Source organism: Coloeus monedula (genome assembly GCF_965178545.1).
Source record: "Coloeus monedula genome assembly, chromosome: 10".
In the NCBI taxonomy this organism is placed as follows: Eukaryota; Metazoa; Chordata; class Aves; order Passeriformes; family Corvidae; genus Coloeus; species Coloeus monedula.
Genome location: NC_138790.1, coordinates 3,332,790 through 3,348,983, shown reverse-complemented (window position 1 = coordinate 3,348,983; position 16,194 = coordinate 3,332,790). Strand labels below are relative to the sequence as shown.

Sequence of the window (16,194 nt, the reverse complement as noted above, 5' to 3'; positions counted from 1 at the left end):
TAGTGGTGCTTCCCGACATCTGGATAATGCATTTTGATTCCCGGCTCATCTCCCGGGAGTTGAAGGGCCGGACGCGCACTGCCACCTTCACTGACGCTCCCGCCATCGCGCTGGCCAGAGGTGGGTCCTGCTAGCAAGGAGCAGTGGCTGTCCTGCAAAAGGGAAGAAAAGGGGGTTAGGAAAGCTTGCATTCCAATCCACGTCTTGCAGCTGTGCAGGGTGAATGGAAAACCTGTGCAAGGAAACCTCCTGGGAACACTGCTTTGCCTCTGCCTGAAAGATGACATCTTGTTTCATACCTCGATCTGCCCTCATTTTACCTCTCCCTTCTCCGTGTCGTATCTCAGGTCAGGACCCCCAGCTCAGTCCCAGGGACCATCCCTGCCCTTACCCCAGGGCAGCACTGGAGCCTCCATCACCCTGCAGCATCACTTGGTGGCCACCCACAGCAGTGGACAGAGCCTTGTAGGCACTGTCAGCATCAGCATAAGCCCCAAGGAGCAGCTTTTCCATCCCGGGGCGGCACTGAGCAGGTACCCCCTAATCTGCAAGCAAGCCCACAGGCCCCTGCCCATTACCCAGGCCTCCTGCCTCCACTCCAAGCCCAGCAAAGCAGGGACTGGGCAGCAGGATAGAGCGGAGCGGCGAGGAAAGCGCTGGCATTCCATTGAGAAAGGAGGCGGCTGTTGACCACAGTCGCTGGCATGTGCCTCCCTCCCATTCAGCTCCCACAAAGCAGACGTGCAGTATCAGCACCAGCAGCCCTTCCTGGGAAGCCAGTGGCCATTGCACTCAGCTGAAGCTCCCAGTTTACCATCATTTTTCCAGTCCTTTTGCTAAAAAATTATTGATCACAAACCTCACAAGACAAAACAAACCGCTCACCAACATCTCCCAGAGCAGTTGCCCATCCCAGCGCTGGTGCCCAGGTGCTCTGCAGCCCGTTCTCACCTTCCCTGAGCTGCAGTTGAGCCTCATGAGTATTGGCCAGAAAATTAGACTGGGATCCTTCCTCTGCACCCTTTGAGATGCTTTTGAACCTGACAAAATCCATTCCTGCCTTCTAACGCCTATCCCTTTTCCTGCCTTTCCCTGCTCCCTGGCTCCCCCATGCTGAGTCTGCTGGTGAAAATGGAGCGCAAGACCCCTCAGAAAATGGGCAGGAACTGCTCCTCTGGCATCCCACCTGCGGGGGTGTCTGTGAATTCCCGAGTGCTTTTCAAGCCTGGGTTTTGCCAGCAGGATACTTGGCTCCGGGAGGAAGGAGATCAGGGTGGAATGAGATCGTTAGTGAGCACCGGCACAGCTCTGGTTACATGGGCCATGACCAGAAGGAAGTGGAGCAGTAAGGATAGATCTCGAACATGAGATGTGTTTTCCCATAGTGGAAATGAAAAATTTAGGAGAATTGGTGGAAAAAAAGGGGGGATAGGGAAGAAAAAGCAAATCCACAGAATAGAAAGTATCCCAAGAGAAGGGGATGGCTTTAAAACTACCTGAGGTTTGACAGCTGTGGTTTGATTTCCAAGGGGGTGAGAGGAAACCATAGGCACAGTGGAAAAATTTGCAGCAAGAAAGTGTTACAAGCTTGGCACTGCCTTTCAGAAACCCTTTGCCTATTTTAAAAGTGTGCTGGCATGTCCAACAGCACACAGAGGACAAAGCTTCTTCTGTTGGAGTTCCCAAACCCTCCTCTTATCTTCCCGCTGCGACGGCTCCGGAGCTCCCACTGTGCTCAGCCAGTGATCACACCCATAAATTCCAGAGTTCAAGCATTTGGTCTCAGGCTTTCTTGAGCTTGGATTATTTTAAGCAGGTGTTTAACACCACCCTTGAGTCCCTAAGCCAGCGAGTGGGCTGCTGCCTGCCAGTGGCTTCTGCCTCCCCACTCACATGGGGGAAAGGAAAAATTAAACAGAAGTGTTTGCCAAGGGGGAATGAAAAAGCTGTTTTTCCCATGAAATGATTGGATATATTCCCATATGGAAGGGCTGCATCTTCACGAGGCCATCAGCTCGAGCTGCTCCACCCTGTGGCACCACTCAAGGACAATGGATTCATCCGCAGGCTAAATCCCATCCACACCTGACTGCCGATGTCAAACATTTCCCTCTCCTCCCAAGGCAAGACAGCTTCCTTCCCCCAGCTCTGCAGCCTCTCCAGCTACCAGGGCTCTGAAGAGGTGGGTCAGGTCCCTGGGCTCCTGCCTCCTGCACAGCCACCAGAACAGCACCCCCATCAGTGAGCCCACCAGCCCCAGGACTGCCTGCTGCCTGCCACGGGCCACCTCAGCCCCTGCCCTTATTCCCTCCCAGCCCTGTGCCATTCCCAGCCACTCCGGCTCTATCCTTTCCCATGAAGAAACTCTGGTTTCTCCTTTGAACCACTATTCCATGTGCCTCATCCTGCTGTGTACCTTCCATTGATGCTGCTTTCCTTTCTTCGCCTTCTTCTGCCTGGTCAGCCCCACACCCCGTACCCCCACTGTTGCTGGCCATGAGAAACCCCCTCCTCACCAGCAGGACCTTTTTTCTCTCCCTGCCATCCACAGGCCATATCCCAGTGTATTCCCATCCAGCTCTCCTTGCCCAGCAGTGTGAGCTCCTCTCCCAGCCAGTATTCCCTGCTGCAGAGCCCCAGCTCCATTTTCTGCTCCATCCATTTCCTCCAGCTTCCTTGGTTGGCAATGCACTGCTTCCCTCTGCTCCTCTGCAGCTCTCCAGTTCCATCCCTGCCATGGCAGCACAAGGACCCCAGGCAACATTGTGTGCCCTTGGGGACCACCAGCAGACACTGACCCAGCTGCTTCTCACCCTCCTTCCCTTCCTCTGACTCACTTCCCTGGCTCAGCTGCAGGGAGGAATTCAGCCTGCACCCACTTAACACAGGAGCATCGTGAGCCACGGCATCACTGGTCATGGGCACTCAGCATCCCGTAAAGAGAGGGGCCAGGCTGCAGGAGCAGGGCCAGGGGCAGGGCCAGGCAGCCCCCCCAGCCTGTGGGTGGCTCGAGCCCAGCCAGCTCGCCCTGCCTGGGGACAGTGAGAGCAGCCACCGCCTGCTTAATCTGCTGCCATCGAGAGAAATTCAATAAGCCGTGACCAGCCTTGCACTGGGAGCGGGCCAGCACTGGAACCCCGCTCCCTGTTCCCTCCCTGCTGCCTCCCAGGGCTACTCCACACACAAGGGAGGTTGCAGAGAGGAATGGCCAAGGGGGTCCCTGGGGCCAGGGAGCCAGGGTGAACATCTGGACCTGTCCCCCAATTCTGCAGGGCATCTCTTCCCCCACTTCTCATGCACCCTGCTCGCTCTGCCCATCCCTGTGATACACCGGTCACCCCTAGTGAGGAGCAAAAGGCCTAGAGAGCCATGATTAACTGGATCAGCTAAGATTAATTGGGCAGAGATTAGCTAATGAAACCTCTCTTAAGTCTGAGGGCTACCAGCTGGCAGCATCCCTTGCTGAGAGGTGACCAATGGGACAGGGAGCATTGTCCCCAAGTGCCACCAACGAGCAAGCTCTTCCCCAAAGGATGCTAAGGAGTGTGCTATGCTGCCAGTCCCCCAGCTACAGCAGATGATGAGCTGCCTGCACGCAGGGAAATCCAAGGTGAGTTTCCCTTTGTCTGCACGCATCCAACCCCACGACACCTCAGTGGCGAGGGTGGACGCCCTGTCTAGCTGCACCAGTGTGTTCTCAGCAGCTGCCAGGCTTTGTTGTGGTGAGTCCTTCCCCTGCACCCTTTGTTGGGGCCCCCCAGCTCTGACTGGGGCCACGGGACTCTGTCCTGCCTCTAGGGCAGCAGGGAACATGCTGCCGGATGACATGGCACCATCAACGCCTGCCAGCCAAGCTCCTCACCCACCTCCCGCCCCACACAGGACAAGGGACCATGACAGTGCAGTTTTCTCCAGAGCAGCACCTGCAGGCAGGGAAGCAGCTCAGAGGACAGCCCAGGACAAGGGCAAGTGCTTCCCGTGCTCAGATGAAATCCAGCCCTTGCTTCCCCAGTGCTGCCACAGGCATGCTGCCCTGTCCCTCCTCACCTCCTGCCCACCCCAGTGCGGGACACAGCTTCAGGGCAGAGTTTGCAGCTGCCTGAGAATTTCCATGCAGATTCAGTTTGCAGGCAGCAAATGTAAGGATGTGGATGAGGGGTTCTGCCCCCCGTCTCTGCTGCAAAGTAACCCCACCTGCCGTCCTTGCTCCCTCCATCCTCTCTTCCAGACACTCAAACCCCAAACAGGGAAAAGCTGCATAGAAAAGGCTGTGAGCGCCAGTGGATGCCCAGCATTGCTGGGCACAGAGAAGGGTAGCCAGGAAGGGGGCGGACAACAGATTCCCATACAACCCAGGGCTTGAGGGGCTGCAGCTCTTGCCACACGCAGGGAGGCGGAGGGTGGTGGCAGCATCTTTGCCAGCGCCAGCTGCCACCTCCCAGACAAAATGGAGGTCAGCAGCAGCATGCCGAGATGGCAGAGCCACCACACCCCTGGCCATACCCAGGGGAGGAGGAGGGTCTGCTGCCTCCCTGCCCCCCCAGTGCCACAGAGGCCACCTGCATGGGGCTGCTCTGGGTGCTGGGGCATGGAAGGGTGCCTGGCTGTGGGGTGGTAGGGGAGATGCTCGGCTTGTTCCTTGTCCTCCCCGAGCCCTGACGCTGTCGCATGGGACCTGAGCAGGCAGTGGACCAGCTCACACGGGGTCTGCAGGATCTAGGGGAGGGGTCACTGCCCCGTGAGGGAAGAGGGGGAGGAGGAGGAGGAAGAGGAGGAGAAAGAAGCAGACGAGTGAGACAATAGGGCAGGTGCAGGGCTGCTCCCTGGGAACCTGGATGACCAAGCGTGGAGCTCTGCACTAGCCCTGCACACCGGGACCTGCCCCTTCAACAGCCAGCAGCCACTGCACTGGCCCGCAGTGACATGGCGGCCCTTGTCCAGCCACTCCACAGCGCAAGGTCACCGGCAGCTGCTCGTCCTTGGGGGCCAAGAAGAGTCCCAGCACCGCCGCACCTTTGCCAGCTACCCGCGGCGAGAGCCCCAGGTGGGGCATCCACCACTCCCTCCAGCGCTGCTGTCGCTAACTCTGAAGCATTATGATGATGACGCAAGATGGCTCAGCTGCATAACCAGAGCCATCCGCCCCGGAGGGAAGAGCAGGGGTGGCTCTGGGGTAACAAGGGGTTACTGTGCCCCCCGCTGCGGGGATGGCATCCTCCCCCTTCGCACCCTGGCTGGGGCCGGGGAGACAGAGGCGTCTCCTCATCCGCGGGCAGGGCCCCCCCCTCCCCAGCTGGATCCTTCTGGAAGACGGGGCGGCACCCGGCGGTCACCGCGCTGGGGACCCGAGGACAGTTCCCCCCCCCCCCAACTTTGAGCATCGGGGGGCCCCGCAAAATGGCCACCGACCGCAGCCCCTCCGCCCCGCCGGACCCTCGGGGATGCGCATCCCGCTCCCCCCCGCCACGCCTCGCCCCCGCCGGGGCCGCGAGGGGCGGCACCGCCACCCCGGAGAAGCCCCGGTTCCCCCCTCGGCCAGCGCCCGGGGGGGCGCGGCGGGGCTGCCCCGTCCTGCGCGATGCCGCCCGCCCCTACCTGTGATACCCCTGGCCGTGCCCGTGGCCGCGCCCGGTTCGGAGGGGCGCAGCGCTCAGCCGTGGGCGGGGTGCGCCGGCATGAGGCCGAGCGTCGCGGTGCGATGCGATGCGATGCGGTGCTGGTGCCGGTGCCGGTGCCGGTGCGGGTGGCAGCGGCGGCCCCGCCCCTGCGGTCCCCGCCCCACGCGCTGGTTGGCGGCCGCCGCCGCCGCCGCCGCCCGGAGGGGGACGCGGGGACCGGGAGGGCGCGCTCGGGGATGGAGCGGTGACGTCAGCGCATCCCCCGGCCCCGGGCGCGCTGCGGAACCGCCGCAGGGGCGGGGCGGGGCGGGGCGGGGCGGGGCCGCTCTCTGCTGCCGTCGCCTGGCAACCGGCACCGGCCCGGTACCCGGTACCCGGTACCCCGATACCCAGGTACCTCGGACCGTACACCGCTACCCCTGCTCCCCGGCGCAGTATTCCGAGGTGCGGCCCCCGCCAGGGCTTCCTGTGCCCTCGGCCCCGGCGCCGTCAATTCGCTCCTCCGTCCGCCGAGCCCCCGCCCGCCGTCCGGGGCACGGCCGCTCCTTCCCATCTGCGCCCGGGATTCAGAGCCAGCGCAGAAAGCGGATTATTCCTTCGTTGCCAGCTGTTTCCAGCAGCACGGCCACCCGCGCCCCACGGCAGCCCCGAGGCCACGCGTCGGGTCCCCGCCCCAGCCATGCCCCAAATCTCTCCCTAGAGGACAGGCAGCTGGGAGCTCTTCACCCGATATGGCGCCATCGCTTTGGTGGGATGATGGCTGGGCAGCAGTCCCCGGGCTGACTGTGGCTTCCATCATCCATGCGGGAGCAAACACATCTGCCCCCAGCTCCTCTCAGTGACAGCCATCCAGCTGCTGGGCAGATGTGCTCTCACCTGGCACTGTTGCCGGCCCCATGCCTCTGTCCCATCTGTCTTCAGCAGCGGCCACTGGTGCCAGCTCTGCTGGGTGGGAATTCTCACACTTATTCTGTCATCCCTAGCCAAAGCTTTGCTCACTGAGGGGCTCCTCTGGACAGGACCCACTCATGGATCTGCTGAAGCTCACAGCGGGCAGCTTGTTTTCATTTCAGGGCATGGATGGCAGAGAATGTGCCAGAGGATGGGCACGATGCAATGTGCTGTGGGTACCCACAGCAGGTAACAGCGTATCCAACTGCCACAAGGGCCTGTGGCATCATCAGGATACACTGGGATGCTCATGATCCAGGCTGAGCCTCCAGAGCACAGCTCGCTGTGGCAGGGACTGTGTCCGTGTCCCAGTCCATAGCTCTGCCCTGGAGCACATCAGCCCACTGGCCAGCCTCCTTCAGGCTGTCACCCATCCAGATGTCCCTCTGCAAGGCAGGTCCCTGGTCAGGGAGCCCTGGTGAACAGGATCTTCGTGCTGCAGAGGAGCTATGACCATTGGCAGCTGTGTCAGACCAGCACAACCATCCTGGCACAGGATCTAGGTGCTCAGAGCAGGGATCCCACTTGCTGGGACACTGTTGGGAATCATTAGCCCTGGTGTTGTGGGGGCCATGGGGACAGGGACTGCCTGGGTGCTTGGGAGTCCCCGAGGCTGGCATACTTGGGGAGCAATGCCCTGAGCACTAGCAAGGGGGCACCCCCAAAATAGGGGGCCCAAGACAGCAGGGACAGCACTGGTGACACATTAACCAGGCAGAGGAGGCAACCAGGGTAGAGTCCAGACTGGTAGGGGGGAGCACTGAATTCCGGGTCAAGGTCCGTGGGGACACTGGACACTGCCGACATAGGATACACTGCTGCAATGCTGGCTGCTGCTCAGGCAGCCTCCACTGCTCCTCTTCTCTGGGCTCAGCTCCTAGGGACAGCACGTCGTGCCATGGCCACCAGCCTGCTCCGCGTTCCCCCACCCCAGGGACTGCTCCGGCCCCTGGCCGTGCCAGAGAGGCTGCTGCTCGGGCCAGGGCCCAGCAATGTGCCCCCCCGCATCCAGGCTGCGGGTGGTCGGCAGCTCCTGGGCCACATGCACCCTGAAGTGCTGCAGGTGAGCTGCCCCAGCCCAGCTTTCCTTCCCTGCCCTCCTCTTCCTCACCCCCAGAAGGAACTGGAACAGTTCTGCTGGGGCAAGAGGAGCAATAGCAGTGCTGGCCAGTGTTCCGCTGCCGCAGGTGATGGATGAGATCAAGGCAGGCATCCAGTACGCCTTCCAGACGCAGAACCAGCTGACCCTGGCCATCAGCGGCAGCGGCCACTGTGCCATGGAGGCCGCCCTCTTCAACCTGCTTGAGCCTGGTGACACTGTGCTGGTGGCCATCAACGGCATCTGGGGACAACGTGCCGCCGATATTGCCAGGAGGCTGGGTATGCTGGGAACAGCCAGATGGCATGGCCGGGCTGAGGGAACTGGGCTTGAAGGCAGGATGCCCCAGTTTGCTGTCCCAGTCCTGGCAGTGCTCAGTGACATGGCTTACAAAGCCAGAGAGCACTCTCCTAGAGAGCACTCCAGGATTTTTCCAAGAGTGATGTCCCTCCATTTATGGTGCTTTATGGCTTTTCCACTGGGCAAATCTGCAGGAGGCCAGACTCTGGCAGGCAGCTCTGCTCCTGGTTCATGCATGACCAATTACCCCATGGAGTAGGTGCCTGCCCACTGGGAAGCATGCCCAAACCTCACTCTCCTCTGCCCAAATTCCCCCCAGGAGCCAATGTCTATGAGCTGCTGAAGCCCCCAGGCAAGTACTTCACTCCACAAGACATTGAGCAGGTGAGTGCTGGCCACTATGCCGAGGGCACAAGGTGACCTCCAGTGTGGTCACCTTTCCTTTGTATCATGCAGGGCCTGGTGCAACACAAACCATTGGTGCTCTTCATCACCCACGGCGAGTCCTCCACGGGGGTGCTGCAGCCACTGGAGGGGCTGGGCGAGCTGTGCCACCGGTCAGTGCTTGGCGGGCACCCGCAGCGACTGAGGGCACCCCGAGGTCACCACTGGGGATTTGGGCCCGGGGATTTATATGTGCTGGGCTTTTCTCTGGCTCTCCTGTGCTGGAAGCAGTTGGTGCCAGCGAGACACGCAGCCCCTGTGGGGACCAGGGTGCCAGGGCTGTAGGCAGAGGTGTGGCAAGAGGAGGTGGCAGGAGCGTCAGGCTGAGCTCTGTCTTCCCACAGGCATGGCTGCCTGCTGCTTGTGGACGCAGTGGCATCGCTTGGGGGAGCCCCCATCTTCATGGACCAGCAGGGTAAGAGTCACAGTGCCGTCAAGGGCAACCAGGGGACAAAGGGGCTCGTGCCTGGGACAGGGAGAGAGAGCAGTGGGATCAGCCCCTCTGCCTGCATTTTGGCTAGCAGCACTAGAAACTGGTCCAGCTGCAGCCAGAGAGCCTGTTCCCCCTGGGGGACCATCAGCAGTACAGGGGGCCTCCCCAAGCAGCCTGAACACAAGTAAGACCTGCAGTGTGTGCCATCCTTGTGCTTCCCACCCACCACCTGCAGCTAGCTTGGAGGGCTCAGTGTTTCCCTGCTGGGAGCCTCTGATTCCTAAGGAGTTGTCTTCCCTCTCGGGCAGAGATCGATGTCCTGTACTCGGGCTCCCAGAAAGTCCTCAATGCACCCCCCGGCACTGCCCCCATCTCATTCAGTGACCGAGCCAGGTAAGAGCAGCCCAGCCTCACCAGGGTGGAAGGCGATGGTGCTGGGGGAGGCTGTTGCCTCTCTCCTTTGCCAGCCACCTGCTTCAGTCCCACTCTGTGGCGAGTATGCCCAGCAGCAGTGCTGTGGGGGTAGAGCCCATCCCATCCCTGGGCAGTGACGGGGAGCTGGAGCCATAATCTGCGCTTGCTTTAGGGGAGTCCTCCCTCCCACAGGACCGATCCCACCTTGGAGCTGGTGGGGTCAAGGTCCGACCAATCCCCAGTACTCTGTTTTGCCAGGGAGAAGCTGCTGAAGAGGAAGACGAAGCCCCTGTCCTTCTATCTGGACATGGGCTGGTTGGCAAACTACTGGGGCTGTGACGGGGAGCCGCGGAGGTGAGGGCAGGCTCTCTTGTTACAGACAGCTGCAACCACTCCCCACCCAGCCTTTGTCCTGTCCCGGGGGCTGCCTGCCCTTCAGGGTTCAGGCCCTGCCTCCCCATCACCCTGGCTGCTGGTCACAGCTCTCGGCACTGGGTTATGAGGAGGAAGGATGCTGTACCTCGGTTTCCCCGACCACGAGCAAGGGGCTGCTGTGCTGCAGCCAAGCTGAACTCCTCTGGGTGCCCCTTGAGTTTTGCAGGTACCACCACACGGCACCCATCAACAGCTTCTTCAGCCTGCGGGAAGGCCTGGCCATTCTGGCAGAACTGGTTAGTGGCACCAGACAGGCAGGGGAGCACCAGCAGTGCCCATGGGGCTTGGAGGAGCAGAGGGTGCCAGAAGATGCCTGTCAGCAGCAGAGACCTTCTCTCTGCTCTCTGCCCACAGGGTCTGGAGAGCTCTTGGGAGCAACACCGGGCCAACTGCACCCAACTGTGCCAGGGTCTGATTGACCTGGGGCTTGAGCTGTTTGTGAAGGAGGAGGTGGGTGCAGGGCAAGCCCACCACCACCACCACAGAGTAGGGGCAGCATGAGGACTCAGCCCTGTGCAGCTGGAGATGTGCCTGTCTGGGCAGCTTTTGATGCCAGAGAAAAAGCTCCCCGCTCAGTGATGCTCTCCCCTGGCAGCGTGCTGGGGTCACCAGGGGCCGTGGGATTGAACCCAGTTTCTCTCTTCCTCAGAAGGCCAGACTTCCCACCATCACCACTGTCAGGGTGCCTGAGGGCTACAACTGGAAGGACATCACAGCCTTTCTGATGGACAACCATGGCGTGGAGATCGCCGGGGGCCTGGGCCCCACGGTGGACAAGGTGGGCAGAGTCCTCCCCTCCTGCTGCCCATGGCTGGGCACCGAACCCCACATGCCCTGCCCCTGTCTGGCTGCCGACAGCGAGTGCGGCTGGCTGTGTCCCATTGCCCGGAGCAACGCATAGCAGCACAACCACACACAATCACCACCTCATTGAATAACCACGCACGTAATTAGCGGGGTGACACCTCTTTATAGGAACGGTGTGAGTTAAACACGAGCGAAGGAGCGGCGCACAACCGCTCATGCCCGGCTGCGTGTCCCCCGCTCCGCACGGGACTGCCGAGGCACAGACACAAAGGTGGGTCCTGCAGGGAGACGCTCACCCTTCTCCTCCCAGGTCCTGCGCATCGGCCTCATGGGCTGCAACTCAACCGGTGCGAACGTGGACCGAGTGCTTCGAGCCCTGCAAGATGCCCTGAACCGCTGCCACCGCAGCAGGCTGTGAGCACCCCTGCCGGGGAGGGGGAGGCTGGGGGAGGCGGCCTGGCACTGCCCCGCACGCCTGGCTGCAGACAGCTGGCAGCAGAGGGACTCCACTGCCTCCCTGGGATGCTGGCAGGAGACACGGCAACACCCAGCAAGCCAGGCCACAGTGGAAAGAAGCTGGGATAGCACGGGGCATGGAGGAGAGGGCTGTGCTCAGCAGATGTGAAACATGGCTCAAAACCCCTTCTCTCATCACCCCAATAGCCTGGCCCCTCAGTTCTTTCCCTTCCTCTGGCCCCAGGGCATGCTGACCCTCAGCAAGCTGACAGAGGGCTGGATGCAGGACCTGACCATAGGTCCCCTCCCATCACCAACAACCTCAGCCTTCCCTACCCTGCAGTGCAGAATGCCAGCCATCCCCCTCCAGATTCTGTACCATGGGACGAAGCACCCAGTGCCCAGGTCCACCAGGGCAGTCAAGAGGCTGTGTATGCCCCCCAGCTGCAGCAGATGTGCTCACTCCCCCACACCACCTTTCCCCAATAAAGTGACACAGCAGCATGCTGATCCCTGGCCCTGTAGCTCTCCTTGCACCCCCCCAGAATTTCGAGACACCCCAACGGTGCAGCAGCAGAGTCCCACTCATCTCTGCTGAGGGATTTCTTGACGGATCTTGGAGAGGAGCTGGGACACTGCTGAGCGGCGTGCACTGTCCTGGATCCGGTACACCTGAAACTAAAGGCAGGTGGGAAGTGAGGGGAGAGGGCTTCCCACTCTGCTTGAGCTCCATGCTCCAGCACTGCCAGCCTCCCACAGCCTCCACAGCATGCCAGAGGGCTCGGTGGGGCCAATTCCAGTGCATCCCAAACTTCCTAGCCCAGGTGGCTTCTGGTGCTGCCTCACGAGATCAGCTGAAGGGCTGGGGTTACCTGGCTGAGCAGCATGTCAAAGTAGGTTGTGTCCCAGTAGGACCCATCCTCCGCGGGGAGCTGCAGGAGCGCTCGGGTGTCGGGGTCTGCCTGCCAGCTGCCACTGCACGCATGGAGGCCAAAATGGAAGTGAAGGAAGCGTTGGGGGTCCCAGGCAAAGCTCTCGACCATATGGTAGAGGGAAGCAAGGTCTGGGGCTGCTCCTTGGAAAAGGTTTTCCTCTGGGTTCAGGAAGTGGGGCAAGTGCTGGGTGGCCAGGCAGCGGAGAAGGATCACCAAGAGCCGGTAGACAGAGCCTTCTATGTCCTGCCAGTCCTCCGGGGAGGGGAAGAGCTCTGTGCTCCACAGCAACACCATCTGTGAGGAGGGAGAAAAGAGCACAGGATCAGGCACAAGGCCTGATCCCAGGAAGGCCCACCCTTCACACCCTGCAGGTCACCACGTAATGACCTGTGGGGCTGAATCCATGAGGGCCGGAGCAGATGATACTTTTCTGAAGGTCAGGTGCATACATGTGCCCTTTTTCTTTAAAAAAAAAACCCCACAACCACCACCCCCAAAACATCAAAGAGTGCAACACAAAGCAAAGTACGCAGGATTTGGGTTACTTGGAGCTGGAGCCATTCTGTAAGCAGAAAACATCCTTGCACCCTTCTTGACCCTTGATGGCCTGGAGAGCCATCAAAAGGCAGGGCACACCTGGATTGTGTCACCGCGTGCTGTCCCCAGCTTGGCCAGTTGGCATGGCTCCAGAATGTTGAAAACAGGTTGGGTGGGGAGAGGAGGCTTTTTGTCAGCAGCAATGCCACCCTCAGCCTGTACAGGCATGTCCATGGCAGCACAGGGATGCCATCCCCAGCAGACACAGGCAGCCTGGGCCAGGGGATGATGCCCTGCACATCAGTGCAGAGCCCCAGCTCTGAATGCACAGTGTCTCTGGCTGGGGGTTGCTGGTTCAATCCAAGGAATAAGGATCAAAGCCCTCTAACCATGGCCAGCAGCAGCATGCATCCCTTCCAGACACAGCCACGAGCTGGTACACCCCAAAGCACTGCAGGCACCAGCCCTTGTTGTTGGAGCTCTTCTGCAGGGGAGCAGTCTTGGCTCTGCTTTCCCAGAGAGCCACGGCCCCAGGCAGCAGAACCAACCTACCTTCAGGTGGTTGAAAGTGAGACTGCCCTTCCCAGCCTCCCCTCCCCAGTCCTGGTCACGGAGCTGGTCGAGCAGGCGAAGGCTGTCCAGACGAGGTCCCTTCAGGGTGTCCACTGCTCGGAGCAGCTTCAGGACGGGAAGGTGAGTGGAGGATCTGGAGGAAGAGAGTGGAGTCTGGTAGGAAGGGAGATGAAGACCTGCACCCTCCCAGGATGGGGAGAGGATGCCTGCAGTGACTTGATGTGGTGAGGGGGATCCCCCCATGCCACACACATGGTCCCAGTCGTGCAGCATCTTGGATTTACCCCCTGCACTTGCCTCTGGCAGAGCAGAACTTGAGAGGTGTGGAGTGAGATGGGAGCACTGCTGAGCAGCTCCTGCCTTCCCAGGAGGAGCAAGAGTGAGTGGGGCGAAGTGAGGTTGTGCTCCCCTAGGTGTAGTGGAGAGGGCTGCAGGCTGCCCCAGAGGGGAGGCTGGGTTGGTCCCCAACGAAGGGCCGAGCATCCAGCTGGACCACTTTGTTCCCAAAATAAATATGGACTGGTCCAGCTAGCTATTCAACCCCTCGATGGGGCTGGGCAGTTGTGCTGGCAGGCAAGATACATGTCATTGCAGCCCCATTCCATCCTGCAGCCCACCTGGGAGGCACCTCATCACCCTGCTGCTGCCAGGTGCCCAGGCTTGTCTCTGAAGCCCAAGCAGGGATCTGAGAGCTGCCACCCTCTGCACAGTCAGGGTTCAGCTCCTGTGAATAATTTCAGGGGGCTTCTTCAGTTGCCTTCCCCCTCTTTACCTGAGCTGTCTGAAACTTGGCTGAGGTTTTTTTCTCCAACATACGAAAGAGGGTTTGGGCATCATGAGGGGGTGACTTCAACCCGTGCTGACATGTCCCCGCCCTTTCCCAACCTCTTTTTGCTTACACCCAGCAGTGCTGCCAGCCGGGGGGGGGATCCCTGGCGCAGGACCACCCTGCTGTGCAGCCAAGCCTCTCACCTCCAGCAGTGGGGAGAGGCAGGGACAAAGTGGGCCTCTTCTGTGGCCTTCCTGAGGCTGCCTTCAGGGAAGCCCTTGTCGCTCTGCCGCCCCTGGAGCCGGAGCGGCTCTTGCTGTCTCCTCACCACGGGAACAATGTCAAAGCGAATGGTCTTCCAGCTGCCACGGATCAGCAGGGAGAGCTCCATGGCATCTTCCCGCAGGTTTTCAGCACTGATGTCACCTAGATGGAGAGGGTTTGGCAGCAGTGAGGAGGTTAGCACAGCCGGTCCCGCAGGCTGAACCAGGTATGCGCTGCAGTGCCCGTGGCCACGTCCCACCCCACTCGACTCATCCCTTTCCAGTGCTGCTGTTTGGTTGCAGTTCCCTGGCTAAAACCCCTCTCCCAACCATGCTGGGGTGGTTTTAAAGCAAGAAGCATCGAGGGGCTCAAGGTCAGGCACAGCAGGAAGTCTCAAGCAATCAAACCGAGCTGTGCTTCTGGGTGGCTGAACAGTGCCAAGAAAAGCAATGCAGTCCAAGAAAAATGGATCAGGAAAGGTCCACTGCTTTGTGGGGGTGGAGGAAGATGAAGGTCACTGGCTTGGCCACGGAGGAAAGAGGGAATGGTGAACCTGCTGGGACTGGATTAAGAGACCTTCAGACCCACTGGTCCTCTCACATCACCCTTTCACCCTGGTTGAGCTTTACATCAAGAAGCACACTGGGAGATGAAAATGCATGAAGAAGCTTATGGAACTGCTATGGGCATTTCCCAAGGTCCCTTCCCACCAAGTCTTTTTCGAAGACACTGCTGCCAGCTGGGGCCCATGTGTTCACAGAGTCAGACTCATGCCCTGGGGTCCTGGTCCAGCTATGATGCACTCCCAGCTCACTCTCCAAACAGCCTCCTCCAGGGAGCAGTGGGCACTTGGAGGCCAAGAGAGGAAGGGGAGAATGCGGTTAGGGTAAACCAAGCACACCAAGTCCTTGAGCAAACCCTACCTGGGGACTAACAGCAGAACCCTGCACCCACTAAGAAGGGTGCCACCTGCCCCAGGTGAAGATGCCTGCGGATGACTCTGATGCCATGGGATGGCAGGGAACAGTTTGCATCTCCCCTTCCTCAGCTGAGGGCAAAGCCTATCCCAGCACACAGCAAGGTGCTCGCTCACCTGCTCCTGCAGGTTTTGGGTGGGCCACACACCCAGGAACATACGTCCCAGCATGTTTGCACGGGGATCACTGCCAAGCTGGGAAGCTGGGCTTCCCGGCAGTACTGGAGGCAGCGCTTGGCTGGGAAGCGCCCTGCCAGCGTACGCACCTGGCTGAAGCAGGAAGAGGCGTTGGCAGTGCACGATGGCTGAAACAAGGAGCTCTTTCAGGTGCTGCAGGATTTTGCCTGGAACCAGGCACCCCACACCACCTCCGTGCTCCATCACATCCACAACGTCAGTCCAGTCCTCCAAACCAGTCCCTGGAGAGCACACTTCCAGATAGCAGGTGTTCGGCTCTGAAGGATGCCTGGCTGGGGTGTCCCAGGTCTGGCACGCCAGCACGTGCAGGGTGTCGCCGTCAATACGCAGGGGCATCTCGAGAGTGACAGCATCCTCAGAGGCACAGAGAGCGAACTCGAAGGCTTCCAGGTTCCTGGCGTAGTCCACAAGGAAGCGGGGTTCCTTGGCATGGACGCTCTCCAACAGGGTGAGCAGGATGTCCTCAGCCCGCTGGAAATGCTCCATCCGCTGCCTCTCGCGGGACACGATCACCCCAAGGTAGCTGTGCCAGAGGGAAGTGTTGGCTTCCATGGCAGCTCTGCTGCTATCTTACGAGCAGGAGTAAAAAGGTGCGTGGGCAGGGAGGGCAGGGCTGGGTGCCGGCGTGGGGCGGGCGGAGGGAAGCACAGCCAGGCGGTGACAAGCACCAGTGCTGGGTGACTCTCAGGGAGAAGTACAGGGCGAACCCAGGGCGGGGGCTTGAGTCACACCGTGGCCCCTCTTCCGGCACTCCAGAAGGGTGACAGCGAGTGCTCAGTTGGTGGGTCACGCCAGGGTCACGCTGTGCCCTCCCACACCTCTCTCGGCACAGGGACTGCAGAGGGTGCCGGCAGCACCCTCTGAGAGCCAGTGCCACGTGAAGGCGACCCGCTGTCCTCCCGCCCCGGCCCAGCTCAGCTCTTCCTGCCCGGCTGCTCCCAACCCGTGCGGCACCCACGGGAGCTGGGCAGGCTGGAGCTGGGCC

At 60.6% G+C, this 16,194-nt stretch overlaps 3 protein-coding genes across 3 annotated transcripts in view; 1 reads left to right on the top strand and 2 right to left on the bottom strand.

Annotated features, from left to right (window-relative positions):
- KIF1A (kinesin family member 1A) overlaps positions 1-106 on the bottom strand; it is a gene marked incomplete at both ends in the record, with an annotated part of 33,182 nt that extends 33,076 nt beyond the window's left edge. The window contains one exon of the mRNA XM_082288288.1: positions 1-106. Coding sequence (XP_082144414.1) covers positions 1-106 — 106 coding nt within the window.
- Positions 107-7,467: 7,361 nt separating this feature from the next.
- On the top strand, positions 7,468-10,919 carry AGXT (alanine--glyoxylate aminotransferase; the record flags this gene model as incomplete). Its single annotated transcript, XM_082287844.1, has 11 exons — positions 7,468-7,632; positions 7,757-7,949; positions 8,288-8,352; positions 8,425-8,525; positions 8,757-8,827; positions 9,154-9,238; positions 9,518-9,613; positions 9,861-9,930; positions 10,049-10,144; positions 10,344-10,472; positions 10,812-10,919. 11 exons carry the CDS (start codon positions 7,468-7,470, stop codon positions 10,917-10,919), a joined length of 1,179 nt encoding a protein of 392 aa, XP_082143970.1.
- A 623-nt stretch (positions 10,920-11,542) lies between these two features.
- MAB21L4 (mab-21 like 4) lies at positions 11,543-15,761 on the bottom strand (the record flags this gene model as incomplete). Its single annotated transcript, XM_082288009.1, has 5 exons — positions 11,543-11,635; positions 11,830-12,186; positions 12,982-13,135; positions 13,975-14,197; positions 15,278-15,761. 5 exons carry the CDS (start codon positions 15,759-15,761, stop codon positions 11,543-11,545), a joined length of 1,311 nt encoding a protein of 436 aa, XP_082144135.1.
- Positions 15,762-16,194: the final 433 nt, after the last annotated feature.